This window comes from Diadema setosum, chromosome 6, assembly GCF_964275005.1.
Source record: "Diadema setosum chromosome 6, eeDiaSeto1, whole genome shotgun sequence".
Classification (NCBI taxonomy): domain Eukaryota; kingdom Metazoa; phylum Echinodermata; class Echinoidea; order Diadematoida; family Diadematidae; genus Diadema; species Diadema setosum.
The window spans coordinates 41,184,870-41,203,964 of NC_092690.1; the positions used below are offsets into that span (position 1 = coordinate 41,184,870).

General features: G+C 38.4%; 1 protein-coding gene and 1 long non-coding RNA gene across 2 annotated transcripts in view; both read left to right on the forward strand.

The window, feature by feature from the left end:
• Positions 1-4,628: 4,628 nt before the first annotated feature.
• LOC140230248 (uncharacterized) lies at positions 4,629-9,353 on the forward strand. Its single transcript, XR_011901372.1, has 4 exons — positions 4,629-4,909; positions 5,609-5,877; positions 6,952-7,044; positions 7,623-9,353. It is a non-coding gene; the product is annotated as an uncharacterized lncRNA (long non-coding RNA).
• A 3,873-nt stretch (positions 9,354-13,226) lies between these two features.
• Positions 13,227-19,095, forward strand: part of LOC140229808 (uncharacterized) — an 84,509-nt gene continuing 78,640 nt past the window's right edge. The window contains exon 1 of the mRNA XM_072310041.1: positions 13,227-13,374. Within this exon, the coding sequence (XP_072166142.1) occupies positions 13,227-13,374 (148 nt within the window). The remainder of the gene's footprint in view (positions 13,375-19,095) is intronic.

Below are 19,095 nucleotides of genomic sequence, written 5' to 3' on the forward strand. Positions count from 1 at the left end.
TTTTTTATTGTGTTACATTTTTTTCATGACTTGGTTTTTGTTTTCATACAGGTAATTAACCATGTGAACAAAATATGGCTGTTAAGTATAGTGTTGGTTCTATGATGGTAATAGATGCATTGTAGTTATATGGTAGATATTAGGTGCTAACATGGAACATTGTATGGTGACTGTGGTAGATATCTGTGGCAGATTAATGCGTCATTTGTGTTAGCTGTTTTGGTTTATGGTAGATATATGGTAATTATATGAACGAAGTATGATTTATGTATGGTGTTTATGGTGTATGCATGGTGGTTCTATAACTTCTATGGTGGGTAAATGGTGCAATCATACCACCATATGCCTACCATATAACCATCATACACCAATTTATATAAGCACCATACATATATCATACTAGTATCATACATCTACCAAATACTACCATACTTCTGCCATATAATCACCATACATAAAACTACCCCAGAAGCACCATACAGCTACCATCATGACCGCCATGATACCTACACCATATAACCACCACTCATCTACCACAGAAGTACCATATATCTACCATTTATACACCATATAACCACCATACATACACCATATAGCGACCATACATACCCCATATTACCACCATACATGTTCTATATGACGACCATTCACCATCCCTGATACTGTTTAGTGATAGCAGACACTCGTCGCAAAAAAAACGTCTTTTATTGGTCGTAAACAGGTCAACTGGTCATACGTCGTGTTAAGACATATACAACATCTTTATGACGACTTTCAACGGCGAATGAATTGCACAACTAGAATAGTATGCTGTGACATTTACGTCAATTATTGACCAATAAATTACCAGTGTTTTTCTCCTGCTGTCATGTCGGGATTAAGACGCCAGTTTTACGTCGCTTTTTGACCAGAGCTAGTGCATTCCCGCAACCAGATAAAGACGTCAATTTCACGTCATTTATTAACCTAATCTAGACGTGTTGTATAAAAGGGTTAAAGTTTACTGTATATGTACATATTTCACTCTAAATCTTTTACCAAACGTTAGTAAATCTAAAATACTTGTCAAAATGGAGAATTGTTACATGACATAGCCAGAGCTCGACACTACCGGTGGCCCGGTGGCCCGGGGCCACCAAAAACGCGCGTCGGGCCACCAACATTTCAGAAATGAAGATTTTGGTGGCCCAATCGGGCCACCAAAATGTCAGATAATTGCCTTTACTTTTGTAGATGGACAGCGGTAACAATCGGCTCCGTAAGATGCTAAAATGAATGTCAGATGTTTGCTTTTTATTTTGGAAATGAATAATGGTAATATTCGGCTCCGTATGATACTAAAATAAGTGTCGGATGTTTGATTTTGCGTTCGGAAATGAATAAGGATAACATTCGGCTCCAGAAGATGATTAAATAAATGTGGAATGTTAGCTTTGACGTTCGGAAATGAATACTAATAACATTCAACTCCGTACGATGAGAAAATAAATGCCGGATGTTTGCTTTTTATTTTGGAAATGAATAACGGTAATATTCGGCTCCGTATGATACTAAAAGAAGTGTCGGATGTTTGGTTTTGCGTTCGGAATTGAATAAGGATAATATTCGGCTCCAGAAGATGCTGAAAAATGTGGAATGTTAGCTTTGACGTTCGGAAATGAACACTAATAATATTCAACTCCGTACGATGAGAAAATAAATGCCGGATGTTTGCTTTTACGTTGGAAAGTAAATAACAACAACATTCAGCTCCAGAAGATGCTAAAGCAAGTGTCGAATGATCCCTTTGACGTTCGGAAATGAATAAACATGATATTCAACTCCATATAGATAGTAAAATAAATACCGGATGTTCACGTTCAGGTGAATGAGAATGTCTCATGTTTGCTTTTATGTTCGAATGTATATAGCAACAACATTCAGCTCCGGATGATGCTAAAATAGATGTCGGATATTAATTTTGCTCTGACGTTCGGAAATGAACAACAATAATATTCAACTCCATAGATCACTGTAGATGTACCGGATGTTCACGTTCAGGTTTGAAATAAATAGCAATAACAGATCAGCTGCGGAAGATGCTAAAATAAATGTCGAATGATCCCTTGCCCTTTGACGTTCGGAAATGAATAACAATGATATTCAACCCCGAATGATGATTGAATAAATGTCGGATGTTTGCTTTTACTTTCGAAAGTAAATAGCAATAACATTCGGCTAAGGAAGATGCTAAAATAAATGTCAGATGATTGCTCTTGTATACGTTCGGAAGTGAATAGCATGTTATATTCTGCTCCATACGATGCTAAGATGAATGTCGGATATTTGCTATTACATTTCGAAATGAATAACAGTAACTTTCAGCTGCATTTGATGGTAAAATATTTAAAGGACATAAGGATTGAGAGAATGCAGCAATAATAGTAGAACACATCATTGAAAGTTTGAGGAAAATTGGACAATCTGTTCAAAAGTTACGAATATGTGATTTTTAAGTATCTGCGCAGTCACTGCTGGAAGAGAAGACTACTACAGTGTATGATGTCACATGCGTACAACTATAATAAGGAAAATAAAAAGAGAATTTCACAAAACTTTACTTTATTAATAAAGTGCACATTTCTTCGACTTGCTGCTGACGTATGTTAAGGGTAAACTATTCCCCCTGCCTTCTGAAAGAGAGAAGTGGAGTGTTCTTTTGTTATGCAAACAAATCGAATATGTTGAATTTTCTTTATTCTTTCTTTATATCGTTGTACTCATGTGACATCACAAGCCATGGTATACTCTTTTCATCCAGCCGTGACTGAGCAGAAACTTCAAAAATTCATAACTTTTTAACGGATTGTCCGATTTTGCTCAAACTCTCACTGATGTGTTCTACTAATATTGCTGCGTTCACTCAACCCACTAAGCATGTCTATGAAGGTGAACTTGTCCTTTAAAGTCTGATGTCTGCCTTGACGTTCAAAAATGAAAAACAGTAAAATTCGGCTCCGTACAATGCTAAATTGTCAGGTAATTCATTTCACTTTCGGAAGTGGACAGCAATAACATTCGACTCCGTACGATAATAAAACAAATGTTGGATGTTTGCTTTTTTAATTTTAAAATGAATAACGGTAATATTCTGCTCCGTACGATGCTAAAATGAATAACAGATTATTGCTTTTACATTTGGAAATGATTAACGGTATCAATCGGCTCAGTTAGATGCTACAATAAATCGGGGATGTTTGCTTTCACGTTCAGAAATGAATAAGGATAACATTCAGCTCCGTAACATGCGAAAATGAATGTCAGTTCTTTGCTTTTACATTTGAAAAAAAAAAACAATTAATAGTAACATTCGGCTCCGTATGGTGTTAAAATACTAGTAAATGTTGGATAATTGCTTTTACAATCAGAAATGAATAACGGTAACTTCCAGCTCTTTATAATGCCAAAACAGATGTCGGATGTTCACAAATGTCTGCAAATGCTCCCACTCTATCGTTTCAAACGTAAGTTTTGACCACCTAAATAGGCATCAACTTTTATAATAATCTATAAGCCTATTTGCTAAATCTTAGAACTCAGAATAACGGTAAGATGATTGAATTTTCTCTTCATTTATTTTAGACATGGGTACATGTATCACTTGAGTAATACTTAATATTTCATTTTCTATGTTCAGTAAGACCGATTTAGTATTTATGTTTTTCTTGATTTTTTTTCGGGCCACCAGATTTTACTTTCGGGCCACCAAAAAATTAAAAATTAATGATTTTGGTGGCCCGATCGGGCCACCAAAAATAAAAGTTAGTGTCGAGCCCTGCCATAGCCATATACAAGTGTACCAATTTTAGTCCCCTTCGCTCTGCCATCCCCTGGCCGTGCGCGCCAAAATTAAAAAGCACAGCTCGTACGTTAACCGCCAGCGCGCGGTATGCGCAGCGCAGTGCCATTGTTCGAATTGTAACCGTTAGATGTTCCCAACGCAAGCGATCTAAGGACACGTCTCGAAAGATCGGAGATTGAATGCCAAATTTGGAGACTGGAAGTGGAAAGGTGAACTGCATAAAAGCATCTGTTCGCTGAAGAGGCCGGTTTCATCAAAGAACTAACAATTCCACGTCAAATTCGGTAAGAATTTATTTGATGCCTGTTCTCCATCCACTCGCACTCGGCAAATATTCTTTTTACTCCCACAGTCCCATATATGATTTTCTGTGTTGGTGCTTAACTGCGACCAGCAGCCCCATGCATACATTATGCGTATGGGCTGCTGGTCGCAGTTAGTGCTTAAATTGGTAACCAACATAGATGTGGGGGCAGTTTCTGTCAAAATGAAATCACATTCTGCAGTAATTTACAGTGCAACTGCAAGTTTATAAGCCCGCTTACGCAGAAATAATCGACTTAAGTGATCAAGGTCGGTGTGTTGAATATGCAGGCTAGTCTAACTGTAAGTGTTAGTGTTACATGTACCGATGTAGCTCGTTAGCTGGTTAGAAGAAAATGCAACCTTACAATGTAGATCAAAGGAAACAATATTCTAACTGGAATCGGCTGAGGACTGTGCTTGACAGGATTGTGCTTGTTAGGACTTGCAAGATTCTTCCTAAATTTGGCCGTAATAATCAAGATCTACTGTGGCATTACAAAATACAAAGACGGAACTTGCAACTACATTGTACATAAGTCATAACATGTGTAACTTAAACAGAAATCCAAGTTCAACATAATTAAGGCTTCACCGAAGGTTTATAGTACTGGCAGGATATTATTCATTGTCACAATTAATCTATTGTTGTTGACACTGTCAATGACAATGTTACAATTCTTACAGACAAGGACAAGGTCAGAGCCCATGGCCCATATGGAACACGAAGCAGTCTAACCCATGCATATTAGTGTGTTACAGCCTGTGAGTATGAGGCTGTGTGTACTCAAGAAGATTGCATGTTCATATATCAGTTGTCAGTGATAATGATAAATGAGTGACATTGCGATTGCGAAATAAATAATATATCATGTTATCCTGCTACATGTATTTGTCTAAATGAAGCCTTTATAGTGTTCATTGTTAAAATCTATTTTAAAAATGAATTCTCTTTAACTTTGTTGTCATGCAAGTATGTGGTGATGTTTCGTGGATAAAAAGGAGGAACTGGAAACATAACATCCTAGAAATGTCGAATGCAAATTTAATACTAATTAAACATAATGCTACTACTATTTATGTGCAGAATACTGTCAAATTTGCATTTGGATTTTGGAGGAGGCCTATTGTCACATTGCTGATTCAAAATGTTTTCGTTAATATTGGTTTTCTATAAGAATTCTTGCAATCTGCATTGATTTATATAATGAAACTTTAGATAAGTACAATTCAACAATTTTGGATTGAACAATGTTAGACACTGCCTTCCAATGTTGATTGAGGCTTTTAAGAAATTTATAGAGAACACGCAACTTTATAAAAATACAGCACATGAAACAAATTTACTTTTGCTGATGTGGCAATTTAAATGCAGGAAGTGGTTTTTTTTTCAAAACTCATACTTTCCAGTGAAGTAATGAAATTGTTTTTGTCAATTTGTTTGTTTTTATTTCATATTTAAAGGTATGGCTGCTAGCAGTGAGCATGAAAAGTGCTTGTAGGAATGGAGGGCGACTGGAGGAGCCATGACATGAACTACACTTGTCAGCAACAAATGGGAGCTTCGTATGTGTACGTAGGGCAGAACTGATGCGAGACACATGTACCAGCCTGCCCTACCACTCATGTTGAGAAAGGCACATGTATGATGATGACCAATGCTCCCTCTGAGCCCCTGACCCTGAGTCCTGGAGGCTGGACATCATGGCTTGTTTGGGTTTTGTACATCACAGGTATGATACCACACGAGCACCCATAATTCATCACCATCAATTACAATTCCGGGGGCGGGGGGCAACTGCCATTGCAACGTGGACACCATGCTCGTTCATGAACTTTCAAAATGGACCCTAAATGAGTACCGGTAATGACCCTTCGATTTTTTCCACCGTATGAAGTATTCGTATTCAGATTTTCATGAGTTGTAAAATATATTCCCTGAACACATATCGAGCTATTGAAAAGCGAACCCTTTTTTCAAAATTTCTGTGATTTTGATACCCTTTCCACTGTTCGCGCATGCATTGCCTGACCGTGAAAAAAAACCTTTTGCATGTTTTGTTGAATGAGCATGGTGTCCACCTTTCAGTGGCAGTTGCCCCCCCCCCCCCCCCCCCCGAGGGACAATTTTACATGTTTAAAAAAAAAAAATCTATTGAGAACATATACAGTAGTGACCGTGGTAGTACGTAATATAAGCATAAAATCGACATGCAAAATTTGCATTTGATTTGACCCTCAAGAGGCAAATAAGTGCACTTATGACTCTGTATTTTGCAATATGCTAGGATTCACATCATTTTCAGTGAAAGAGCATTTGAGTTCAATTAATATTCAACAAAAATATGTGCAGAATAGATTAATTCATTTTTTTTTTGTCATACATGATGTACAATGTATTCATATGATGGAAATGTGTTATGTGAAGCTTGCTTTCAACTTGCTTGATTTTCCCCACTTTTATACTCCAAAAAGTGTGCCTATAATTTGATTTAAAGAGACTGTATATGAATTTTAGACTGATATTTGTAATAGAAAATGTATTGTTTTCTGTAACTTGCTTTTTATTGCTTAATGAATACATGGATCTTTGAATCGTTAGTTTTTTTTTATTGAATAGAAAGGGAAAAATATAAGCCTCTAAAGCTTAATTCATCTTCCAATATTTCTTGGAAAGTGATCCATAGCCCATGAATCACTCTCCATTGCTCACAAGAAATATTGGTAGATGAATGGCACTTGTGTACTGTCTTGTGTGGTCTCAGTCACAATTTGGATCACCTTTTTCACTTTTATCTCTGGCACAGAAAATCATGAAATAGCCACCAGGAGGTGTCAAAAGGCAACAGATTAGGTGTGGATTCCATGTTGGAGGCAACCATCAGCAATAGAAGAATCAGGTGATTATCACATTACTGATTCTAAAGCACAAAGATAGTTTTGGTAAATCTGAAAAGTTTTCACAAATTTCCTCTCCTTGCAAAGTCAGATCATTATGAAGAGTATTTAAGCCAATGAAAACATATACTTTTGTGTGAAGATTGTAGTAACTAGAGAGTACCAAGTCATCCATTTGGATGATCAGTTTGTCCTACCTTGATAGGATCAAATTCATTAACTGCATAATGGCATTTGAGGAATATTAAGAAAAAAAAATCCACCTTACTTTGAGAATTTTCCGTGCCTGATTTGAGCAATCAGTTTTTGCCTTTGCTCCACAACACTTGCCCGACTTTGACTTGCCCAGGGCAAGCGGGCACATGCTTACCTAGCACCTTGCCCTAGAAAATTAGCAATGATGGGTAAGAAGAGTAATGAATATGTTAACTTAGATGAGCATTAATTTTGTGACTCATGTTAAATTGACCCAAAACTCTTGTGTTGATACTCAGTATATGGCTAAGATGTAATTTGTAGTAGCAAAAAGAAGTTCCACCAGTATTTCAAATCTTCATTTCACATCCCCTTCTTTTCCCAGCACTCTAAGTCCAGCAACCAGCTGTGGCATCCCCAACATGACTGGTCATTTCAGGATCCAGAGCAAGTCCCGTAACAAAATTCGCAAGTAACAAGCTAGCTTTACTCAGCACCCTGTACTAGCTGTATCTTGTCTCCAAGGAAGCATCCAATGGAAATTACTACGTCAGTGTGGAATAAACAATTTTGCAAAAAGGCTGGAACAAAAGTCAACACCCACAACCTATTGTAGTTAGCACGTCTACTTGTGTGTGGTTTCCCAATAGGGAGTTTAAGATTTCAGTGAACATGCACTAGTGGACGGAGTCGAGATCATGTCTGCCTGCAACGAAAGGGCTACTGCGCATGTGCCTCACTCTCAACAGTACGTCGATGTGTTCACTCCTTACCTGCCAATTTCACGTCATCTCAGACGGGTGAACGTCGTCCACTGCACCATGTAAACGTAGCCTTAAATGACGCCATCGGTTCATGTCGACTACAACGTATGTCAAGGTGCAATCTTAACTCCCTAATATACAGTCAGTGAAATGCGGACTTCTACGCCTGTCATATGGCTCTCACACGCCACATCGCAGCAGGTATACAACCAACACAGAGCAGTTGAGACCACTTCTGTGCTCTTGCTTGCAGCAGCTCAGCCGCTGCCCCGGCGAATTGCCAATGTTACAGTGTGAAAATTCGGACATCTACAGATTGTCAATCGTATGATAAGCTTTTTATGAGAGGCTTTCAAAATGTTTGATACACATGGATATTTTATCAAGCCAAAAATTGGAAGTTTGTATCAGAGCTTTGGAAGGTGAAACAGTAACAGAGTATACAACTATCAGCAATAACATGAATTCTATGCTCAGTCTTGTGGAGAACCGCCATTTCATGTTCTGAAATTGTGGGTAATCACCCCCCTCCAGTGACATTGGGGGCAAGGGGGTATACAGTATTTAAAATTATATTTTATTATTGTCTAAAGTAAGCATGGCTAGATTTTCCCTTTTCATTTTTAAAAAGCAGAAAATTCTGTAAAAACAAAAAACAAAGGAAAATAGGAAATGTGCAAAATTTGTACGAATTTGTGTCATGGATATCAATTACATCATTTGGAAGATTTTTTTTTCTACAGAAAACCTGAAGGAGTTCTATTTTTCATTGATTTTTAGATGAAATTCCAACTTTCCCTAAAATTCATAAGAAATTTGCATATTGAAATCCAAATGTTGAAAATACTGGTCTTTTTTTTTGAGGGGGGTGGTTAAATTATTCTACTCTGTATGTGTAAATTTTCAGGTCTTTCAGTTGATTCTAGTAAGCAGTATACTAGTTAGACCTTCAATACATGTGCTTGGAAACTGCTATGTTAACAGCAAAGTGTATTTTTAAAAATGTTTTCCTTTTTTCAAGATATAGAATGTATGTGTTTTTCTTGTGTTCATGATTGAATTATTGTATGTAAATACGTTTCTAATCAACTTGTGTGTATTTAATTTTTTGATGCAGTATTGTAGTCTTTGTCTTGTGTTAGTGATTGAGTGTTAGTTTATGAGGTGGTTTTGACAGGTGTAGTTGTAAGACAAGTATGCTCATTACACTGAGTACTGTAAATTATACATTGATATACTGTAACCATAGAACAATCTGTCTTTTTGATGCATTAATGCTGTCCCACTCATTTTACATGATAAATAGAATTTAAAATAAAACAATTATTGACACCGTAATGATATCACACAGACATCTTTGTGAACATTTATACATTTTAAAATGTTTTCAGAGTATTACGACTTATTCTGACCAGTAACACATCTTAATGAAGTCTTTTCATGACCAGTAACATGTCCAAAATATGCCGTAAAGGCGTCTTGTCATGACTTGTAACAGGTCTTAAATACATCTTAATGACGTCTTTTCATGCCCGTTTAAATGTGTGAATTATGTTTTAAACATGTCATACAATGTATTATGGTCAGTAACTGGTCTTAAAGACACCTTGTCATGACCAGTGACAGCTAAGAATTACGTCTTTAAGACGTCATATTATGGTCAGTTACTGGTCTTAATAACATCTCAAATACAGTTGTACGTCATTTCATGACCAGTAAGACGTCGTAATGACGTAAAAATATGACGTCATCACGACGTCTCGCGTTGGTGCAAGTTTTCGTCTTATTTGCGCCGTTATATGACGTCTTTAAGACAACTTACTGGTCAGGAAAATACGTCTTTAAGACGTTTTTAAGATGTGTTTCTGCTATTAGGGATATAACCACCATACACCATATAACCACCATACATCTACCACAAAATCACCATGCTTTTACCACACAGTGCTTCTATGGTAGATGTATGATGGCTATATGATAGATATATGGTGGTTATATGGTAGATGTACGGCTGTTATATGGTGCTTTTCGGGATATGGTGGTTATATGGTACATGTATGATACCGCTATGGTAGATTTATGGTGGGTATATGGTGCTTCTGAGGTAAATGTATGGTGGCTATATGATAGATATATGGTGGTTATATGGTAGATGTATGGCTGTTATATGGTGCTTTTTGGTATATGTATGGTGGTTATATGGTACATGTATGATACCACTATGGTAGATTTATGGTGGGTGTATGGTGCTTCTTGGTATATGTATGGTGGTTAGATATGGTACATGTATGATACCGCTATGGTATATATATGGTTCTCCTATGGTAGATGTATGATGTTTTTGTGGTAGATTTATGGTGGGTATATGGTGCTTCTGTGGTAGCTATATGGTAGATATATGGTGCTTTGCTGTATGGTGTATGGTGGTTGTATGGTAAATATGTGGTGCTTCTGTGGTAGCTGTATGGTGGTTATATGGTGCTTTGCTGGATGGTGTATGGTGGTTGTATGGTAAATATGTGGTGCTTCTATGGTTGCTGTATGGTGGTTATATGGTAGGTATCTGGTGGTTATATGGTAGGTATCTGGTGCTTTGGTGGTAGGTGTATGGTGGTTATATGGTAGGTACATGGTGCTACTGTGGTAGTTATATGGTAGGTATATGGTGCTTTGCTGGATGGTGTATGGTGGTTGTATGGTAACTATATGGTGCTTCTGTGGTAGCTGTATGGTGGTTATATGGTAGGTATATGGTGCTTTGCTGGATGGTGTATGGTGGTTGTATGGTAAATATGTGGTGCTTCTATGGTTGCTGTATGGTGGTTATATGGTAGGTATCTGGTGCTTCGGTGGTAGGTGTATGGTGGTTATATGGTAGGTACATGGTGCTACTGTGGTAGTTATATGGTAGGTATATGGTGCTTTGCTGGATGGTGTATGGTGGTTGTATGGTAACTATATGGTGCTTCTGAGGTAGCTGTATGGTGGTTATATGGTAGGTATATGGTGATTTGCTGGTTGGTGTATGGTGGTTGTATGGTACTTATATGGTGCTTCTGTGGTAGCTATATGGTGATATATGGTGCTTTGGTGGTGGTGTATGGTGGTAATATGGTAGATGTGTGGTAGTTATATGGTAGGTATATGCTGCTTGCTGGATCTGTATGGTGTTTATATGGTAAATTTATGGTGGTTCTGTGGTAGATGTATGGTTAACAATATATGGTAAGTGTATGGTGGCTATATGGTAACTGTATGGTATTTTTTTATGGTAGATGTATGGTAGCATAAATTTGCATAAATTTGTCCCAAAAATGTAAATGAGATGTATGGTATTTGTATGGTATATGTATGGTATATGGATGGTACATGTGTTATGGTATGTGTATGGTATATGTATGGTACATGTGTATGGTGTATGTATGGTATATGGTATTTGTGCTATGGTATTTGTGATGTATTCATATGGTATTCGAATGGTATAAGTCTATGATACCATACAATACCATTGTATGGTATGGTACCATACATTGTATGGTATTTTTATGGTATACCATAGCAATTTTTTTTGTAAGGGTTTGAAAACAGACTTCACCATAGTACTAGTTAATCATTTCAGACACAAAAATGTGACATTTTCACATATTAAAACTCGTATTATTTCACAAATGTTACATATTCGTAAATTATTAGGAGCAGTGTCCCAACATAGCGAATAGTGTCATCCGAGTCACGTGATAATTGCCAACAATACAGCATGCATCCAAATCGTTATTTTATGTGTGTGTTGTGTGTGTGTGTGTGTTTTTTTTTTTTTTTTTATTCAGTATCAATCATTAATAATAATAATAACGTTGATGCTGGGGGATAGACAGAAAAACAGCAAAATGACAACTGCAAACTGCATGAGGTTGGAATACATATTATTGAGTCATCCTGGAAAAAAAAGATATCAGAAAAAAATAAAAGACAAAAAAAAATCAGAAAAAAAAAGAGTCAAGCAATCCCCTATATGTCCATCCTTTAGCAGAAACCTTGCCCTTTCACCTTGGCATTGGCTGGCGGTAGCACGCCAGCTCAGCCCAATTCACGCAACGTTGCAGCAAAACACAGTTGAGTTGAAACAAGTTGCTCCCTTTCTAGCTCTCAGCTCAAAGTTCAAGACAATGGATAGGAAAATGCCAACTGACTACTGCATAGAATTTAGTACTCACGCGAGAAAATTGGGAAGTGCAGCAAATGACGCCTTTTCCGCCAATTTCAACCACCGCCCGTATCCGTAGCGACGTTTACGGAGTGGCTGGCTGCTCCCTCTGTGCCGTTCGCGCGGGTGCCCCGCGCCGCCCCGTGCCTCGCCGAGAGTGGGCATGGGCATGGCGCTGCTCAGCTATGCCACATAGCACAGTGATGTGTGAGCGAGCTGCTGGTGGCGAGACCGATGCGGTGCGGATACGGCAAAGATGAAAACATGCGAACAAATATCCAACATTTCCCCAAACATGCGCAAAATTAAATTCCCTCGAAGATGAAATTAGTTGAAGGTACCCTGAATATACCTTTATGCATGATAAAATTGATAATTTTACGGGGATTTACTGACAAAACAACAGCTAAAACTTAGCTGGGCCGAGTTAGCCCACCGCGCGAAATGAACGTGAACCTATCGGGATCGCGAACCGCGATAAAAACGTCTGAAATTTCATTTTTACGTCGTTGTATCCCCCAAAAGTTGGCAAATATTCTTTACAGAAACCACTGAGCACAATTCCATAAGAGTTACGGTTAAAAAAGACGTCACAAAGACAAAATAACCTCAAACACAGACAAACGCTCACGATCACTATCGATACCAACGGGTGGGACAACTCGGCCCACCCTCGACGGGTGGGACGAGTTGTCCCGTGGGCCGAGTTAGCCCGGATCCGAGAGAGGATGCATGCACATCCGTTCAATTCATTGACGATTTGCTCGCCACGCTTAGGGAATGGGGATTCCCGTCCGCGGTACCCCTACCTAGTATATTCGTTTCGGTTCCATAGCACTGCAACCGCTAAATGCTGCGTGTACATTGTGTACCGTGTACCCGTAACGTTAGTCGTTCAACTTTCCTGCACGACGGATCAAACTATACTGTAGCTTATGAAACTGTAAAAACGGGAGATAATGCATCAAGAAGTGTCATAGAAGTTGTTCGACAGCCGATATCCTCATAATCTTGGTTAAAAATGGAAAGACGCTACCCGAACGAAAACCTGTTACCCACGCACCAGGCGGCAACAACTCATGTGTTCGGCGGACGAGTTTACGGACCCGGGCCCGATGGAAATCTAGTCCGTGCCGCTACTAGCAGGCCTACTGGCACTGCACAACGAGGTACGTGGGAGCCAGGTGTGTATACTGTCTGTGCAGTGTGCCACATACCGCCAGTGAAATTGTTCTAACCGTTAGTTTTCTACACTTACAGTTCCCAGATAGATGTATTTCGCTCTCAGTAACTGTCATAAGAACGGCAATTGTACGAAAATTATGGCCAGAGACTTCACATCATTCATAGATTCGTTGGTTCGTTAGCCACCCCACAGTAAATTACAGACAGACTTGTAAGTTGTCTTTGACTTCAGCTGAGAAGTTTAGAGAAAATGGTGAAATAACCCCAATCACACACAGGCTTATTTGGGTCGTGACGTTGTCGTTGGTTCGTTGACCATGTTGACCAGAGCACAGAGTATTACATTACACATTAGAGAGACTTCAGCAAAATCGTAAAATACAAGTAGGCTGTACTGCATGATAGCTGCAGGACGGACGCTTGACCGAAAGATCGGTCTGTATATCTGTCCGTCGGAGAATATTCCGCGGAGACTGCGTCTGGCTTCATGGATCCCCTCTGTATATAGCGTTAGACCAAAGTCAATGATTGCGGCTCCTGGGTGGAGCAGTCGCGCACAGATCAAACGTTATGATAAACCAAATTTCAGACAGCTTTTTTACTTTCAAGCAAGTTTGACATGACATGACACATTATGCAGCAATATTTGGGATAAATTTCTCAATGTGCAATCGAAATACTCACATAAACTCGGTTATAACGCAGAAATTTTATCGATATCGCAACATCGCCGTTCGCAAGCTGTAAGTCGCCATTTTGAATCTGTAAGCCAATCACATGCGAGGTACGTGTTTTAGTAAAACAAACACGTAGAAACTACCTCGCATGTGATTGACTAATAGATTCATAGTGTATGTTTCTGCAGTTTGAACGTGACGGCGCGACAGGCTGTGTTTTACGTTGAAAATTCTACTAAAATGTTGGATTATTCATTAATCTGGTGAGTGTAATGTATTCTTAAAAAGCTAATTTCACTATACAAGCTTAAATTTGCCGACCTAGGGCCGTGAATTAGACGCAATCGAGAAGGGTGAGGTACCTCACCCAATTTTCCATAGAGACAGTGGTTAAGAACATCCACACAGCAATGGGTACTGCAACCTTCCGTCTGTCTACGGAGGACAGCGTTAATGGCAAAATATAAAAAGAGTCCTCCGGACAGACGGATCTTTCTGTCTAGACGGACGCGTGCTTCTGTGTGTTTAATGACAAGCATGCGCATGGTTCGTTAGGTGACGCCTGACGGTGTTTAGTGAGTATTAGTAGGGTTGTTACCTGTGCCTGTGGTACGCTCACAGTAGCTAACAGGTAGTAGGCCTATCTCGATATCTCTTTACTTTGAAAAATTTGTTTGGGGCATAGATCTATATCATTTAACTGACCTTAGAATCAGAAAATCTTTTTGAGAATGAAAGAAAGAAAAGAGATGCCTAGAGAGGTCAAACGAAGGAAAAGGGTATAGGCCCTAATCATGATATATGTAGTCCCCACATCCCACCGCTCCCCACTGCAGTGTGCGTGCACCCGTGGGTTAGGGATTATAGGGTTAGGTAGGGTTGTATTTAGTAGGGACAAGCAGCGGTTGGGACTATGTCACGATTATGCCAAGAAAAGAAAGAAAGAAGGGAGGATGGAAGATACCATTAGAAACTAGAAATCGATGGTAGTTTGGTTGGATATGCATGTTGGTACATCATTTCATTTAATGGTTAGCCAGGGCCTTCACATCGCAGTTTCAAATAAATTTAGCTTCAATGCCTAGCACTCGGTAAGAATACTAGCTACTAGTACTACTCCAGTTCGTACATATTAAAGTCGTTGGTCGACCTACTGTAAAATGTATACGCCTCGCTGACAAGGGTATTCCGCAATTGTTTCAAAGAAAGATCGGAGGAAAGACAGAAAGGTGCTATGCTGCGGAAATCCGCCCCACTGCTCTAGGGTCTATCAGATCAGTCAGCCCCATTTTGCGATTGATGGGGCCGCATTCACAAGTAAACATGAATCTGTCTTGAGATCTTGTGTCTTGTGCAGCTTACACCTAAATTACCACTGAGTTCATTTACATTGGAAGCGAAGTCCAGGACAGAATTTCGTAATTTTCCATCATGTAGCACATGAAGTACCGGTACCTTATTGTGCATCTCATTTAGATTTGTCGAATCAATTGTGGTCCTTTGAGCAGAGAAACCAATATATACCATTACTGAAAACCCCAGCTTTACAGATTACAGGAGGCTCACATATTTCAGAAATGTAGCAATGTAAATCCATTACAATACTGCTTACTTAGCAAGGTCACCTGTGTAGATTTTATGTACAAATGTAATTCTTTTGGGAAGAGCCCCCCCCCCCCCCATGCATTCTTTCGGTGAAGCTGCCACAAACATTATATGCAGGGCTCCACACTAACTTTTATTTTTGGTGGCCCAAAGGCAAACATCTGACCTTTTTTGGTGGCCCGACTTGCGTTTTTTGGTGGCTCCGGGCCACCGTTAGTGTCGAGCCCTGGTAATATGTCATCATCCTTGTTCATTGTGATTTGTTAGAAATTTTGAAAACATTCTATTCAATTTTTCTCAAAATTTTGAAAATCTGTTCCCAGAATCAATTTTTTGTTGATTAAATGTAAAAGTAAAAAAAAAAAAAAATTGTTATGAGTTCTCCTTTGGTTTTAACTATTTAGGGGTAGACCCGTCTATCAGTTTGGATTTTTTTCTTGTATAGATTTTATTTTAAAAAAAGGCGTGTCAATACCAAACATTCCATGTCATTGTGGTATTTGTTCAATTATTAGCTGGCCTTTGTGTGAGTCTATTGCTTATCAAATTGGGAATTTTGGTGTGAGATGTTGAAATTTTTGCGCATTTTGCGCAATCAGAAACCAGCGCAAAAATAAAAGCACAGTGACATGATGTGACCCGCTACAACAAAAGGATCCTAAAGTCGCTGACATGCGAGTCGAGAAAACTGAGTTTGAATCAGATCACCAAAATCTCTCAAAACGTTCGGATTTCTGTTTTTAACATAATTTTGTAGTCTAATGTATCGTCTTTCATCTGCCGAAATTTCGAAGCTGAATGATCAAAGGAAAGGCCTGAAAATAGCATTTTTCTGGGCCATGCTCGGCTCGCCCGTCAGCGACTTTAGGATCCTTTTGTTGTAGCGGGTCACATATTTTTGCTCGCTATTGTTCCAGTAGTTCATTCCTTGGTTTTGCCGAATTGAAAACCCGCAAAACTCATCTCACTCGGCAGAGCGTGAAAAATTACTCATGCGAAAATATCCACTTTTACAGAAAAGGTGAAGCATAACATAAAAAAGTAATTAGATATATCTTAAGGCTGGACAGGCTGAAAGTTAGTTTTTGAGGTCTATAATAGGTCAACTCTCATTATCAAAAGGTTTTGTGTCTTGAATTTTATCTCTATTCCATTGAATGAAGAGCTTGTCTTGTTTATGGACCTTACAATACCTGTATGAAATGACAGTGCTGTGGAGCTGTGACATAATTTTTGTCGAGCCCACCGGAGCTGAGGGGAGACAAGGGATGTCCGTCTGTCCGTCCCTCGTCCGTCTGTCGTCCGTCCGTCGTCTGTCCGTAACGCTACAAAAACTTCAATAGTTCTTTACTCTGAGCTTCAATTGCAATCAAACTTTGAGGGAAGAGGGGTCGTGCAAAGTTTCACATTTTATAATATATGACGGTCACTTCAAGGTCAAAGCTCACAGGCAGGGGTCAATGAACTTTTAGAGCCCAATGTTCAGTTTTTATGGCGCATTTCTATTATGGGTCATAACTTTTGATCCATAGGTCCATTTGTGACTAAACTTGGATGGTAGATGTCCCTTGGGGAGTGGATGATCACCACAAGGTCAAAGGTCACAAGCAGGGGTCAACAAACTTTTAGAGCCCATGTTAAGTTTTTATGGCGCGTTTCTATTATGGGTCATAACTTTTGATCGATAACTCCATTTGTGACTAAACTTGGATGGTAGATGTCCCTTGGGGAGTTGATGGTCACCACAAGGTCAATGGTCACAAGCATGTATTGGGTCAACAAACTTTTAAAGCCCAATGTTAAGTTTTTATGGCGCGTTTCTAGTATGGGTCATAACTTTTGATCCATAGGTCCGTTTGTGACCAAACTTGGATGGTACAACTTTGTAGATGTCCCTTGGTGAGTGGATGGTCACCACAAGGTCAACGAGCTTTAAGGGCCCAATGTTGAATTTTATGGCACGTTTCTTTTTTGCCATAAATTTTTACCTTTGTATATCTCTTTTTATCTGTTATGCTATATCTCTTTTTATACCCCCGCCAAACGAAGTTTGAAGGGGGTATATAGGAATCAGCGGACGGTCGGGCGGTCGGGCGGTCGGTCCGTTGCAAATCTTGCGTCGCGAACTACTTCCTCAGTTTTCAACCGATTCCCATAAAACTTGGCACAGATGTGTGCCTTGGGTTGTAGATGTGCAAAACGTATTTTTTGACAGTAGGGCAATTCCACGCCAAAGTGGACATGACATCTAAAATTTCAAATTCATATTTCCCACACAATTTTGGTATCAAATGAAAGCGTAAAGTTTGAATTTTATGAATTTGAGTAAAAATATTTGGTTTTATAACATATTCGGGGTCAATTTTTCAATTGTTTAACTAACCTTATTAATTCTCAAAAATGCATAAATTATAATACAAATGTAGCATGGCCTGTATTCAATATTTGAGAAATAAATGTTATGAAATCTTATATTTAGAACTTAGTAAATATGAAAGAAACAGTTTATGTAATATTTTTACGGTTTCCATGATTTGTTATGCTTCAGTGACTTCCTAAAGTGACCTTGTATTTTGTCCTTCCGTTACCACAAAAAGAGGTCTTTTTAATATTTTATCAAAAATAGTAATATAAAAACTATAAAATTTTCAGTGCAAAGCAAGTTTAGGTAGGCCTATAACTTGGCACCCGTCCATCTATGAAACCTCTCCTCTTTGAATTATTATAAATAAATTAAAAGTGTCCTTCCGTTACCGAAGCTGGTAACGGAAGGACAAAGTTGTGGTAACGGAAGGATTTAGAGTCTGTTTTTAGCTATTTAATGTCCCTAAGATGAGAACACAAATGTGTCAGAACCTACTCCACGTACCCTTGACTAAATTCAAATAACAAATGAAGCCACACCTCTTTCCTGAATGCAGGTCGACCCAAAATTGGCTCAATTTTGTAATTTTGTGTACAAACCCTATGGGAAATAGTGCTCTTTCATAAAACTCATAAACATCTGATATTTTTTTTCTTTTGATCACTTTGATTATTTGATTTTTGCCTAACTAAGGTTAAAAAGTGGTCTGTGACAATTTTCTTTGAAAAAAAAAAAACAAAAGGGAAAAAACAAAGAAATACATAAGAAATTCAAGGAACAATAAAAAGTAAAAGAATTGAGATTGATTTTGCAATTTTTATCACTACATTTGTTAAATACCTCAAAATGAAGATCCACACCAAAAACTGTCTGTAAATTGTTTCACATTAGTATTCTATGGGCTAAAATATTAAAAAAATATAATTTATTGAATGAATTTGCATAATCAATTCATACAATTAGGAATTAGCAGTATTTTGAACAATCTAACTATGGCCTTGTGTAGAGTACTCTCCAGGGTGATGTGTGCAGATTGTAATCAGTTCAGTTCAGTTTAT